This window comes from Dasypus novemcinctus, chromosome 9, assembly GCF_030445035.2.
Source record: "Dasypus novemcinctus isolate mDasNov1 chromosome 9, mDasNov1.1.hap2, whole genome shotgun sequence".
NCBI lineage: Eukaryota > Metazoa > Chordata > Mammalia > Cingulata > Dasypodidae > Dasypus > Dasypus novemcinctus.
The window spans coordinates 87,566,093-87,580,842 of record NC_080681.1 but is presented as its reverse complement, the minus strand read 5'-3'; the positions used below and the strand labels follow the sequence as shown (position 1 = coordinate 87,580,842).

At 37.9% G+C, this 14,750-nt stretch overlaps 1 protein-coding gene across 6 annotated transcripts in view; it reads right to left on the bottom strand.

The window, feature by feature from the left end:
* The window catches only part of GPBP1L1 (GC-rich promoter binding protein 1 like 1), a 77,714-nt gene that overhangs the window by 26,858 nt on the left and 36,106 nt on the right, over positions 1–14,750 (bottom strand). For all 6 annotated transcript variants that reach the window (XM_004448066.5, XM_058303663.2, XM_004448067.5 and 3 more), the window contains 4 exons: positions 9,089–10,112; positions 8,392–8,506; positions 5,380–5,509; positions 3,877–4,163 (listed from right to left, as the gene is read on the bottom strand). In XM_004448066.5, the coding sequence (XP_004448123.1) occupies positions 3,877–4,163; positions 5,380–5,509; positions 8,392–8,451 (477 nt within the window). In that variant the 5' untranslated portion in view covers positions 8,452–8,506; positions 9,089–10,112. The remainder of the gene's footprint in view (positions 1–3,876; positions 4,164–5,379; positions 5,510–8,391; positions 8,507–9,088; positions 10,113–14,750) is intronic.

Genomic DNA, 14,750 nt, shown 5'->3' with positions numbered 1-14,750 from the left:
GTGGGCAGGGAGGGGGGGAGCAGATGTGGCTCAACTGGTCGAGTGCCTGCTTCCCACATGGGGAGTCCTGGGTTCAATCCCTGGTGCCTCCTAAACAAAAACAAACAATAAGCAAACAAGCGGAAAAACCAAATCAAGGGGAGATGTGGCTCAGTGGTTGAATGCAGGCTAACTACACAAGAGATCCTGGGTTCAATCCTTGGCCCCAGTACCTCAAAAAAAAAAAAAAAAAGGTCAGTAAAGCTCTTGTTATTTTCCAAGATTGCTTTGAATATTTTAAATTCTTAGCATTTCAAAATAAATTTCCCAATTACTCTGTCAATTTTTATAACAAACCAAGCTGGGAATTTGGTTGGGATTGTACTGAATATACAGACCAAGTCTGGGAGAACTGATATCCTAACCATATTTAGTTTCCCTATTCAAAACCAGTGTCTCTCTCTCTCTCTCTCTTTAAATATTCATTTACTTCTTCCCTGCCTCCCCCCCTCCCCTGCTGTTTTTGCTGCCTGTGTCAATTCTCTGGGTGATATTTGATATCTCTTTTTGTCTTGTCTTCTCATTTTTTCTCCTCTAAGACTCACTGGGATTTGATCCTGGGGACCTCCGATGTGGACAGAGGTTCCCTGTCACCTGCACCACCTCATTTCCTGGTTTCTGCTAGGAACTCTCCCCTTCGCCTCTCGTTACGTCATCACCTCGCTGCATAACTCACTTGCACGGTCACTGGCTTGCTGTGCGGGAACTGGCTCACCAAGCAGGCACACTTTCTCTTTTTCTTTTTTACCAGGAGGCCCCAGGGATTGTACCCGGGTCCTCCCATATGGTAGGCAAAAGCCCTATCACTTGATTCACATCCGCTTCCCTATAGTGTCTCTTTATATTTAGTTATTCCTTAATTTCTCAGCAATGTTTGTAGTTCAACATAGGTCTTTCATATCTTTCATTAAATGTATTCCTAGACACAAGTTTTTAAAAAATATGTATCTCTTTTCACCCCCTTGTTGCTGTGCCCTTGTTGTTTGCACTTGCTGTGTCTGTTTGTCTTCTTTGTTTCTTTAGAAGGCACTGGGAACTTAAACCTGGAACCTCCCTAAGTGTGGGGGAGGAGCCTAATTGCTTAAGCCACCTGTTTCCTGCTTTGTTGTGTCTCCCATTGTTTTTTCTTCTTCTTGTATCTCTTGTTGCATCACCTTGTGTCAGACTGCCACACCTGCCCATCATGCCAGCTGTCTTCTTTAGGAAACAAACCACAGACCTCCCATGTGGTAGGTGGGGGACCAATTGCTTGAGCCACATCTGCTTCCCAAGTTTTTTTCTTATTATTACAAAGGTCATTTTTTAAAACTTTATTTCCCAATTGCTTTTTGCATACTGACCTTGGATCCTAAAACCTTAAAATTCTGGGGTAGAGTCCTACAGATTTTCTATGTAAACAATTATGTCTTCTACAAATATAAAGGTTTTCTTCTTTTTTAATCTGTATGCATTTTATTTCTTTTTCTTGCCTTATTTCACTTGCTAGAACCTCCAGTACAATGCTGAATGTAAGTGGTGACAGTAAACACCCAACATTGCTCCTGATTATAAAGGGAGCTCCACTTCTGTTGGCGAATTTGGGAAGATTCAAAAGCTATGGCATCACTGCCATCATCCTCTAAGAATCTGTGTTCTTCACTGATTTCTTATCCACCCCTCTAGTTTAAAACACATTCAAATTGCTCAAGTCCAGAAAATATTACCCACAAACCTAGTTCCTATCTCTTCAAAGAGTGGTTTACCATTCATCAATGACTCACTCCCTAACCCTATCAAACAAGCTTGATTCATCATTTATTCATTCATGAGGTACTGGGGACAGATCCTGGGACCTCATACATGTGAAGCAGGTGCTCAACCACTGACCTACAGCCGTTCCCCAAGCCTTTATTTTAAAAAGTGACATTTCAAATGTCACCCAAAATTGCCAAATCCAAAGTCTCTCCCACAATTCATAACAGCTACCATTTAAAAACCTACTGTGTCTGAAGATATGTGTGGTAAGTGCTCAACATCCTTTATTCAACATATGTGATGTTTAATTCTTTCTACAATGCTGCAAGATACATATTACTGTATCTAACAATTCCAGGAAAATGAGGGCTATTTAACTTGTCCAAGGTAACAATATAGGCTATTAATTACACTAGACTAATATTATCATAAAATTAGCTTTCTAATTATATAATGTTCTAAATAGAAACATATATATAAAATGTCCACTGTAAAAATTATATCCCAAAATATCTTTACCTACTCAACAAACCTAAACTATTATCTCCTCTTCCAAGTGTGCATCTATAGTTATCACCCATTTCTCTTTGACAGCAAGAATCTATTTTCTCTTGCCAATCATGCTTCTCCTGTTTTCCCTTTTCAAGTTATTTACATATTATTCAAGTAACTGGAGAGAATCTTATTTTTGATTCTTCCTCTTTCAGTTTCAATGCCTCAGTTGCAACTCCTCAAAGTTGTAACTTAAATGTCCATAATTTAGTACATTCAAACAAAAGAATATTTACTACATAATAGTGAAAATTAAAGATTTAGATCATGACATTATTTGTACTTCTTAACCATGGCACTACTGACATTTTAGGGCAGATACGTTTGTTGGGGGGCTGTTCTATGCATTGTAGGGTGTTTAGCAACATCCTTGGTCTCAGCACATTAGATGCCAGTAGCAACATTCCCATTTGTGACAATCAAAATGTCTCCAGATACTTCCAAACATTCCCCGGAGATCACAGATCCTACTGGTTGAGACCAATGATCTAGAGCTGTATGTAAAAACATAGCTAAAGCTCAATTTTAATCAACTAAGAGAGAGAGTATGACACCATTATTACAAAGTTCAAAAACATACAGAATAATAAATACTGTTTATGAATACATGTAAATATACTAAAAGTTTATCAAACATATGAATGTATGATAGGACAATGAACTCAATATGATTACCTCTAGGTGAAACTAAAAATAGGATTAGGGAAGGCTTTAACCATATATGTATTATTTGTCTCTTTTTAAAAACAGTCTAGAGCATATCTGGCAAAATGAATGTATTTGGTGATGTGCATACTTGACAGTTTTTGTCCACATTTTCCATACATATTTAAATATATTTATATGAAATATTTTAAATATTTCATATAAACATAAATGCAAAATATAATTGTCTTTATTGGTACCGTTCAGGTTTGATCTGACAATCTTCCTTTTAAAACCCTTAGCAAGTGAAGACAATGTTATCTAAACATTTTTCTTCACTCTGTTGATTCCCTTCCTATTGGAAATGCCATAGGACTAATGGAGCATTATTCAAACCACCCCAATCATTAGTATAGTATAGTATTTAAAGGTACTCTAAAAACTCTACTTTTGGTTTAGCAGCCAAAAGGCAATTCAACACACATTAGCATCAAGTTTTACTGAATATATAGGTAACGGCTAAAATCCTTCCAATTTTATGTTAATAACTTAATACAATCATTTTAAATTTAGACGTAAAAAATCAAGAAAAAGGAAAGACCATTTAACATTGCAAGACTACATTTTTACATAACTACATTTAGATACTGAGCCTTTAAAAACTTAAGGAAAATTAGGTATTTTTTATTCCAAAGGCATAAAGATGAAAAATAAGCGAAGACTTGCTAAAAGATACATGGGAATTTTGGTCATCATCTTCAAATTAATCAAGTTAACTCCTCTCTGAAAACAAAAATCTATACTTAGGGATTACCTTTTAAGTAATTTCTTTCTCATTGTTAACATAGTAATGTCTTTAAGACATTATCTGTTGGATTTTAATTAAACATGAAATTTCATACTTACAAAGTCTTCCTCTTCAAACTGCAACTTTTCCACCTTGTCTTCTTTCTTTTCTTCCCTAATTTCTGTAGGTGGCTTTTCCTGAAAGGCAGAGCCTTTCCGGGAGTGGAAACTGCCATTCCAGTGACGATGGTTCCCAGTGCCACCCCCGCTACGCTGGCTCATGCCATCGTGACCCCGGGAAGAACCATGCCAACCAGAGAGGTTCCCTGTGATACCAGCATATGCTCCCTTAGAGACACCAGAGTCCACAGAATCATGACGGAATAGCAAGGGCTGGTGCCAGGAATCTAGAATAGTAAGGAAAAGTAACATTAGATTGTTCGCTTCCTGGAAATTCAGAAATAGCTGGGCTAGATGTTTCCAGATGTGGTTTACAGCACTGCCAAAAGCTCACCAGGGAACTTTCTTTTCTTCCTAAGGTAATTTCTATGTGCGCTCTTTAAGTGAATAAATGATTCATGGAACATTTAAATAACAACATTCCGGCGGTGGACTTGGCCCAGTGGTTAGGGTGTCCGTCTACCACATGGGAGGGCCGCAGTTCAAACCCCAGGCCTCCCTGACCCGTGTGGAGCTGGCCCATGTGCAGTACTGATGTGCGCAAGGAGTGCCCTGCCATGCAGGGGTGTCCCTAACGTAGGGGAGCCCCACACGCAAGGAGTGCGCCCCGTAAGGAGAGCTGCCCAGCATGAAAGAAAGTGCAGCCTGCCCACGAATGGTGCTGCACACATGGAGAGCTGACACACAAGATGATGCAACAAAAAGAAACACAGATTCCCATACCGCTGAGAACAACAGAAGCGGACAAAGAAGACGCAGCAAAATAGACACAGAGAACAGACAACTGGGGGTGGAGGGGTGGGGAGGGGAGAGAAATAAATAAAAATAAATAAAATCTTTAAAAAAAAAAAAAAAAGAACGTTCCACCTAGAAAATCAAAATAGATGGTTAGTAACCAATGGAGGATCTGAGAATTATATCCACAAAGATCGTATTTGAAGATTATGGGGAAGTGGATTTGGCCCAATGGATAGGCATCTGCCTACCATATGGGAGGTCCAAGGTTCAAACCTAAGGCCTCCTGACCCATATGATGAGCTGGCCCACGCACAGTGCTGATGTGCGCAAGGAGTGCTGTGCCATGCAGGGGTGTCCCCCAGTGTAGGGGAGCCCCACGCGCAAGGAGTGCGCCCCGTAAGGAGAGGTGCAAAAAAAGTGCAGCCTGTCCAGTAACAGCACTGCACACATGGAGAGTTAACATAGCAAAATGATGCAACAAAACAAGACACAAATTCCAGGTGCTGCTGGCAAGAATACAAGCGGACACAAGAAGAACACACAGCGAATGGACACAGAGAGCAGACAACTGGGGGTACGGCAGGGAAAGGGAGAAAAAAAATAAATCTTAAAAATAAAAATAAAGATTATGGATATGCATAATCTTGCACGGCCTGCACATGTGGAATAACGTAAATATAGTCATGAAACATAGGTATGGCTCACCTCCTGTGGTTCGTAGGGGTCCATTGTTAAAAAAGCCATCGGAGGAATTATGTCGACGACGGCTTACTCCAAATCTACTTTCTCCTCGGGGTAGGTGCTCTCCGTGTTTTTCAAAGTTGGCTGTAGGTGACTAAGATGACGAAGTACAGAGACACAAACAGATAAGTAGGTATTAGTCTCTTTCAATATCTTATTAGGTTTTGCACCAGGCTTCTAGGAAACAAGTAGTAATGGTGCCAGAAACTCCCATTATGAGCATATGGATTATATAAGGGTACTGAAGGTCTATGAATTAATATAGAGAAGTCTTTTAAGTTACATAGTCAATCATTAACTCACTTCCTTTAGTCCCCGAAGGGGAGAGAAAGATAGGCACTTAAACTGTTGGCATGACAGAAAAAGGAAATAAATTCTGTTAATAGCTGTCAAGAATAAGCCTCAAAACTTTATATTTAAAAATATTAATCTTCCAACAGAAGAGAAAAAGCAAGACATTAGCCTTACATAAAAATTCTAAAGAGCTTTATTATTTTTATAAATTATCCTAGAACTAGGGAGAAACCAATGGTTTAAAAACCACCTTAGTGGGCCATTAACAACTTCACAGAGATTCTACAGTTTTATAAAATATTTATTTCCAAAGTATAATTAATACTCATAATAATACTATACTTTTGGTATCATCATCTACATTTTATCCATATTCACATGAGGAAAGAGGTCAGGAAAAATAAGTAGACTCTGATGTTACATAACTTAAAGGAAGCAGTTTGAGAAGCACTATTATAGATGAGAACTAATGTCCCTTTCTATATCAAATAATTTTATTCTAAGACATGTTTTTCTTGAATGAGACACGAAGTCTATGAAGCTATGAAGCTATGAAAAGTATGGGATATGTTCAACAAGGGCTTATAGAAAATCTAGAAGATGGAATATAGACATTTTTATATCTGTTTTCTTACTATCAATATCCCCACAAACACTTGATATGTATGTATGTACGTATGTATGTATGCATTTAATTTCTCTCCCTTTTCCCCGCCTCCCCAGTTGTCTGCTCTCTGTGTTCATTAACTGTGTGTTCTTCTATGGCTGCTTCTATCCTTATCAGTGGCATTGGGAAACTGTGTTTCTTTTTGTTGCATCACCTTGCTGTGTCAGCTCTCCGTGTGTGTGGCGCCATTCCTGGGCAGGCTGCACTTTCTTTCGCACTGGGCGGCTCTCCTTATGGGGCGCACTCCTTGTGCGCATCAGCACTGCACATGGGCCAGCTCCACACGGGTCAAGGAGGCCCGGGGTTTGAACCGCGGACCTCTCATGTGGTAAGTGGACGCCTTATCCATTGGGCCAAGTCCGCTTCCCAACACTATGTCAGTCTTTTTTATTTCAACTATTCTAGTGAGTTACAAAGACTTTCTCTTCTGTTTTTTTCTAGGAGGCTTATAATTTCAGCTTTTAAATTTAGGTTATGCTCCATTTCAAACTAATTTTTGGGTATACTATGAGGCAAGGGTTGAGGTTTTTTTTTCCTTCTCCTACACAGATATGCAGCAGTAATAGTACATATGATCAAAAGTCTATAATTTCCTCCACTGAATTAACTTGGAATCTTTGTAAAAAATCAACTAACTATATGTGTAGAACTATTTTTAACTCTCTATTCTGTTTCATTGTTTTATGGATCTATGCTTATACTAATATTATACTGCTTTGCTTACTGTAGCTTTATTAGAATACCGAAATCTTATTTCCTACTTCTTTTTACTCAGTTATTGTACTAAAACAATTATTCTTTGGAGGTATAAAATCTGTATACTTTTTTTCTCTTTTGAGGTACCAGGGTAGGGGAATGAACCCAGGGCCTCATATGTGGGAAGCCAGTGCTCAACACTGAGTCACATGAGCTCAAGTTGGTTTTTCTGTTTGTTTGCATGTTGGGGTTTTTTTTTTTTTTTTAAAAGGAGGCACCGGGAACAGAACTCGGGACCTCTCATGTGGGAAGCAGGCACACAACCGCTTGAATCATATCTGCTCCCAAGATCTAAACATCTTTAAAGTGATTTCCTGGATCCCACAACTAATCCCCTTGGCCCACGACCCTTAAGCTCTATTGGGTCTATTATAAGATCCTGGGAATTTCACAATTCAATATGAAGTTCAGAGCAATCTTTTGTGGGTCTAGATGAGACTAGGAGCATCTACCAAAATATTCATATTCAAAATAGGGAAGGTAAGTAATTTCTTGAGACTACCAACTTTGTTCTTTTTCTGTTTAGTTGGCAAAATGCAAAGTATTTTAAATATTACTAGCTCCCCAAAGATTTCCTTTATCATTAACTTAAACTCTTTTTCAGTGTAATGTTGAGAGAAATGTCTTTAATCTGTTTTTAATCTATATGAACTGATTGTTTCTTTTGTCCTTACTCCTAATACAGTACATATTTCCCCTGATATCAGTAAGATTATTGCCTCTAAAACAGAATTTTTGAGATTTGACACCCATGTCGTAGTCATGGGACCACTGCCTCTCCCTGTTCCTTCTCCTCATCTACTAGTACACTAAAATATGTCATTCCAAAGGTCCATTTACCCAAAGACCATTTATTTCCTTCTTACCTCTGTTCCTTTGCCCTCAAAAATAGGCCAGAAGGCCTGCTTTATCTCCATAGTATGTTGTAGCTAATAAGGGAAGTCTTAAGTGTGCCAGGTAATGAGAAAAACTTAGCTTACAACTGGGACACTTAGTAGTTATGAAGCACATACTAATGTGGGCTACCTAATTATTTATATACTATTACAATAGAGGTAATAAACCTATGAAAACATTAAAGGAAAAGAAAAAAAACCAAACCTCAGGCAAGCCTGAAAATATAAAAACAAAAACACAACCACCACCACCACCACCAACCACAAAAAAAGACCTAAAGATTATAAAACAGAGGCCATAGAATGGCTGGTGATGGAAAGAACTGGTGTTTGGGTAGTCACTATAGGAATAGAGAATAATACCTTAACTGATTGTGGTGTTGAGAAATTTAGCCAAGCAGGAACAAAGTCATGCTGCGCCATTTAGGTCCAGTGTCTCTTTTCAGTAAGGTGAGGCATCCAACCTCATGGCCAGGATCTGAAAATGAGGAAACTGTTATCACTTAAAGTTTTCAAGAACCTGACACCAATGTGTAGAAGAGTCTGTGATTATTCTCAGATTCCCTCTCTACAGAAAGACCTGTCCTCTGAGTCTTTCTAGTCTACTTATTAGGCTCCACATCTTAGAGAAATTTTAGACAAAAGTAACAGTCCATGAATATATGACCATGAAAAACATATAAATAGAAAAATATGACATGGATATGGAAGGGTATCACCTGATGAGTTCTTGAGTTACTTTGAAGAACCTTAAATAGATGCCAATTAAGTACCTGGTACTTATGAAGAGAGATTAATCTGCTTCAGGTACTCAGGTAACTTCTGGCAAAAGAAAAGGAAAATACAACTTCAAAAGAGCTTTCCCATGCTCATTAATTTCCTCAAAGAACTAGCAGTCTCCCTTAGTGTCCTTAGTTTCCTAACAATCCCACAGGTATTCTCCAAACCACCCTACTCATATTCTCCAAAATTAAAAAAGTTCAGAAAGCAAGAAATATTTTCCATGATATATATGTATACAAAGTCTTCTTCCAGAATTAGACATATGGAGAGTATTTACCCCAGAGTGTAACCTCCGTGGTCCTGTTTCCTGAACTCTTTGAGTCTGCCAGCTGGATCTCCCACGTGGTTCTCTTGTCAAAAGGGTGCTTAAGTAGCCTGGCCAGCAGCACGCCTTGTGATGAAGCACAAAGAAGCCAGGCTCCGTGTGGATCACTCTCTCAGTCCCCTCACTTGCTCATCTTAAACTATCTAGTTCCTGATGCTTTCCCAAAAGGGGGAAGGGGAAGGGGAAGGGGGAAGGGGAACATAAAAAGGTATTTGTTACATTTAAAAAAGAGGGGAAGGGGAAAAAGCTATGTCTATGTTCACCTCATTCAACTTCCTTGAGTGATAGTACTGTGATGTTGTTTAAATGGATAATACATGGACATTTGCACAGTGAGTGCAAATACTGTTCATAACAAGGTCATAGCTAGAAAGGCAGGTGGGCTCATGTGTGGACAAGTGAGGTCATCAAGATGATGGTAATTTTAAAGCACTACAAAAGATCTTCTGAGCAGTCAAGTTCAGTGGCAAAACAGCCACATGATAAATCCCTCAAAACATAAATCTCCTTATTACACAGGTGCTAAAAATAGTGTGTACATAGTATTTATATTTTTCTTATCTTTAAAAGTCTAAGGACATAAGTAATCTTATTTAGGAAAAAAAAAAATCAGACAGGAACTTGATATACTTTCCCCTCCACGGAATTAGCAGCTTTCAAGGCAAATTTCTTGGTAAAAACTTTCAAATGTATCTTCTGTTTCTTTGGTCTTCACTATTTACGAATTCAGAGCAAAATTAAAACAAGTAGAAAGACAGGGGTTGAGGGGTTGTTGAGGAGGAAGACAGTTCCAAAGTCAGGTTTTCTTCTCTTCAGTGTTCTGAATTTCTCTTTTCAGCCCCTTTCTGAACAATGAATTGAGTTACAGGAAGGTGATATGAAGACTCTTCTACTGCTTCTGTAGAGAAGTGACTTATTATTTTGGATCCATTTGCATCAATATTCAAATCATTTAGAAGTCCACAGGAATCTATCTCTATAAATGAAAAATGAAATAACATATCACAAGAAGCAAAAATCACTGTACATATCATTGCTAAAATGAGACAAGTCAAATGACCAACCAAATCAACATCCTGAGAGCCAGAACACTTATATCCAATTCTATCTAGATAATAATTTAATGAGTCACCACCTGTACCAATAATGTAACTGGATATAGTTTTTTCAAGAATTTTCTTTGAAAAGTTATCTAAACAGAATTTGTGTTCTTATATAACCATTTTATCCAATTAACTATCTTAAGTAACTCAGAAATACAAATTAATGAGTCTTTTACATTTAGAGTTTTTCTCATAAATTAAATAGCCTGCCATATATGGTCAAAGAGTAGTTATCTTTCTGGTATATTATGCTATAGCAGTCATCAGTTAATTATTAAGTACTGTCCATGCCTGGATTCTTAAAACAACATGTCTATCACAGAATTCCTCGTGTATTTCTATGGTATGTATTTTTAGAAATCTAATTATCAATTAAGAGATCTCATCTCTTAAATATCTGACTGAAAATATGTGCTGAGAGATGATGCAAAAATTTATTTGGCAAATTACTACAGTCTTGCAGGATTAGATTTTTTATTTTTTTGAGGTACCGGGAGCCAGGCATTGAAACCCAGACCTTGTATGTGGGAAGCTAGTGCTTAACCAGTGAGCCACCTCGGCTTCCCTGAATTGGTTTTCCTGTTTATTCTGCTTGTTTTGGCTTTTTCAGGAGACAGTGGAATTTGAACCCAGGATCTCTCATGTGGGAGGTGGGCGCTCAACTGCTTGAGTCACATCCACTCCCAGAAAATTTTCTGATGTATGAGAATGGCTGCATTTGTGGACAATTCTGTTCTATACTGGTAAATTTTCAGTTTGGAATATAGTCCTTATACAGCCACTTGGCAGCCTATGTAAATTCATGGGAATAAGAAACCAAATTCGGGAATAAGAAATACCAAATTCAGGACAGTAAGTACCTCTGTGGGGAAATGAGAGAAAGAAATCATGAAGGTTATCACAGAAGGCTTCAATGATATCTATAATGCATTATTTCTTAAGTTGAGTAATGGGGCACACAACTATTCATTTACTCTCTATACTTTTTATATATTTGAACTACTCACAGAGGATTAATAGATCAAGCAAATAAAAAATCAACTAAAAGATCTGAATAATATAATTTCTAAGCTGAAACACAGATATAAATAAATTTGTAATATACAGCTAAAACAGTATGTAATGGAAAATAAGCTTTAAAAACATGTTTTTTGAAACAGACTGAAAACAAATTGACAATTTTATCAAGAAGATGGGGAGAGCAATAAAGCAAACCTGAAGAATCAGAAAGGAAACCAAAAAAGTTAAGGGCAGAAAAAACAGATCAAAAAAAAAAAATGAAGATAATGTTTTTGAAAAAGATTAGTCAGAAACAAACTATGGTAAAACTGGTTTAGAAGGAAAAAGATACAAATAAGGAAAATAGCATGAAAAGGGGAAATGACTAATATGACAGATTAATATGAGCAATACAATATTAGTAGCAATTACAAGCTAACAAATTTGAAAATGCATTTCTATGAAATGGCAAAACTGTCAAAGGAATAGAAAACTCAAGTATATATTATTATATAGATTATAATGTAATCTATATGATGTAAATACAAACAATTATTATTATATACATCATGGATACTTAAATGTCAATCACAAATCCCTTTAAGGGGTCACAAGTGAAGAAAAGAAGCTAAATCTTTGCCCCTACAGCTTGCTCTCTGGAGCAGCAAGTGGGCACCAGCTGGGACAGGGCTGGTTATCACTTTGGAGCAGGCCTGGAGTCCCCGGTCAGTCTGTAGAAAGAACAGCTAGTTCAAGGATAATCCCTTGATACTTCTGTTTCCAGCCTAGATATTTTTATCAGGGCTTAAAGCAAGATATACTCTGAGAAGACCAGCTTTAACGGGTCTTAACTATAAACAAATTAAAAGAAGCTACTTTGAAAAATATTTAGGAGGTAAACAGGCAGAATTTGATAACTGATGGGATGTGGGGATAAAGGAGAAATATAGACTCATACTCTGTTTTTCAGCCTGGGTAGCCAGGTAGATATTCATATCATTAGATGATACAGGGAATAAATACTGACTGGCTACTCTTTCTTTAGTGTAATTCAGAATGTTTTTACATAGGTCTGTATGTTTAACTCTCAGTAATAAATGTATTTTAAAAACTCTAGAAAGAGTACCACAGTGTACTTCTGGGAAGATGGTGGACTACAAAGACACAGGACTCTCTTCTCTCCCAGAAAAACAGCTAGAGTACAGACAGAAATAGCCTAGAAAAAAATCTTCTACGGTTCAGGACACCAAGGGAAGGGTGGACACCACGTAGAAGAGAGGGGCAAGGGAAAAGAATCACCATGGCAAAACTCCAACACACTCCAACCAGGCTTTGAACATAGAAGGCTGTCAAAGAACGGCATCTGGTGGTGGTCCAAGGAAGTGCACGTGAGGAAATTAAATGAGAGAGGCTTTTTTTCTGGTCTTTACAGCCTCCCTACCCAAGGCCCTTAGAAGTGGGTCTGCAACCTATTACTGATTGAGCAACAGGAACAGTCCTAAAGACCCAGGTCAGGTTAAACCAAAAATCTAAGAACAGCAGTAACACAGTCTCCTGCCAGTAAACTGCTACAAAAGAGAGAAGCGGAGAGCATGTGAACAATAAACTCACCATCCTAATTGAAGCTTAGACAATCAGCAAAAAATCACAAGCCATACTAAGAAAATGGAAGACATGGCCCAAGAAAAGGGATTATTATCAAAGCCCCAGAAGAGACACAGGATTTGAGACAATTAATTAACAAGATGCTCACAAATTTCCAAAATCAAATTAATGAGTTGAAAGACAGTGTGGTTGAAGAGATAAAGGACATCAAGACGACACTGAGCCAGCACAAAGAAAAATTTGGGAAAATCTGAAAAGAAAAGTAACAGAGCTCATAGGAATGAAAGACACAATAGGTGAGATAAAAAACAAGTTAGAGGCATACAACAGCAGACTTGAAATGACAGAAGAATAAAGGATACAGAAGAAATAACAGCTGAAACTGGAGAAAAGAACTGGAGAAAAAAGAATAGAAAAAATTGAGGAGGGGCTCAGGAAGTTGAATGATAACATGAAATGCAACAACATGTGTCATAGGACTTCCAGAAGGAGAAGAGATGGGAAAGGGGGCAGAAAGAGTATCTGAGGAAATGATAGCTGAAAAATACCCAACTCTTAGAAAAAAGATGAACTTACATGCCCAAGAAGCTCAGCATACCCCAAATCAGAAAAATGAACAGAACTACCCCAAGACACATACTACTCGGCATGTCAAACGTCAGACATAAAGAGAAAATTCTGAGAGCAGCAAGAGAGAAACAAACCATCACACACACAGACTCCCAGTAAGAATTAGTGTGAATTTCTAAGAAACCACGGAGGCAAGAAGACAGTGGTATGATACAATTAGGATACTGAAAGAGAAAAACTATCAGCTTAGAATTCTTTATCCAGTAAAATTGTCCTTCACATTTGAAGGTGAGTTTAAAATAATCACAAATGAACAGAAAGTGAGAGATTGTAAAAAAGAATCCACACCTTTGTAGGAAATATTAAAGGGAATCTAATCTTACAGCCTGAAAGAAAACAGAGAGGCTTGGAGGAGAGTACAAAAGACAAGAATAGCAGAAAGGATAACCCAAAGAGTAAAAAGACAGACAAAAATAAGATATGACATATGAAAACCAAAGAATAAAATGATTGAAGTAAATAATGCATTTAAAGTAATATCAATGAATGTGAATGGATTATCTCCCCCCAAAAAAGATATAGGCGGAGAGAATGCATAAAAATATGAGTCATCCATATGCTGCCTACATGAGACTCACCTTAGACCCAGGGATATAAACTGGCTGAAAGTGAAAGATTGGAAAAAAAAATACTCCATGCTAATAGTAACCAAAAAAGAGCAGGGGTAGCTCCACTGTTATCAGACAAAACAAACTTTAAATGCATAAGAGTTATAAGAGATACAGAAGGTCATTATATATTAATAATAAAAGGGACAATCCACCAGGAAGAACTAACAGTCATAAATATCTATGCATCTAACGAGGGTGCCCCAAAATACATGAGGCAAACACTGACAAAACTAAAGGGAGAAAAAGACATCTCTAAATAATAGCTGGAAACTTCAATATACCACTTAAACACTCTCAGATAGAACAAGTAGACAGAAGATCAATAAAGGAAATAGAGAACAATATGATAAATGAGCTAGACATATACAGAGCATAGCACCCAAACTCAGCAGGTTACATGTTCTTCTCAAGTGTTCATGGATCTTTCTCCAGGATAGATATCATGTTGGGTCACAACACAGGTCTTAAAAAATATAAAAAGACTGAAATTACACAAAGCGGGAAACGGACTTGTTCCAGTGGTTAGGGCATCCGTCTACCACATGGGAGGTCCGCGGTTCAAACCCTGGGCCTCCTTGACCCGTGTGGAGCTGGCCCATGCGCAGTGCTGATGCGCGCAAGGAGTGCCGTGCCACGCAGGGGTGTCCCATGCGCAAGGAGTGCCCG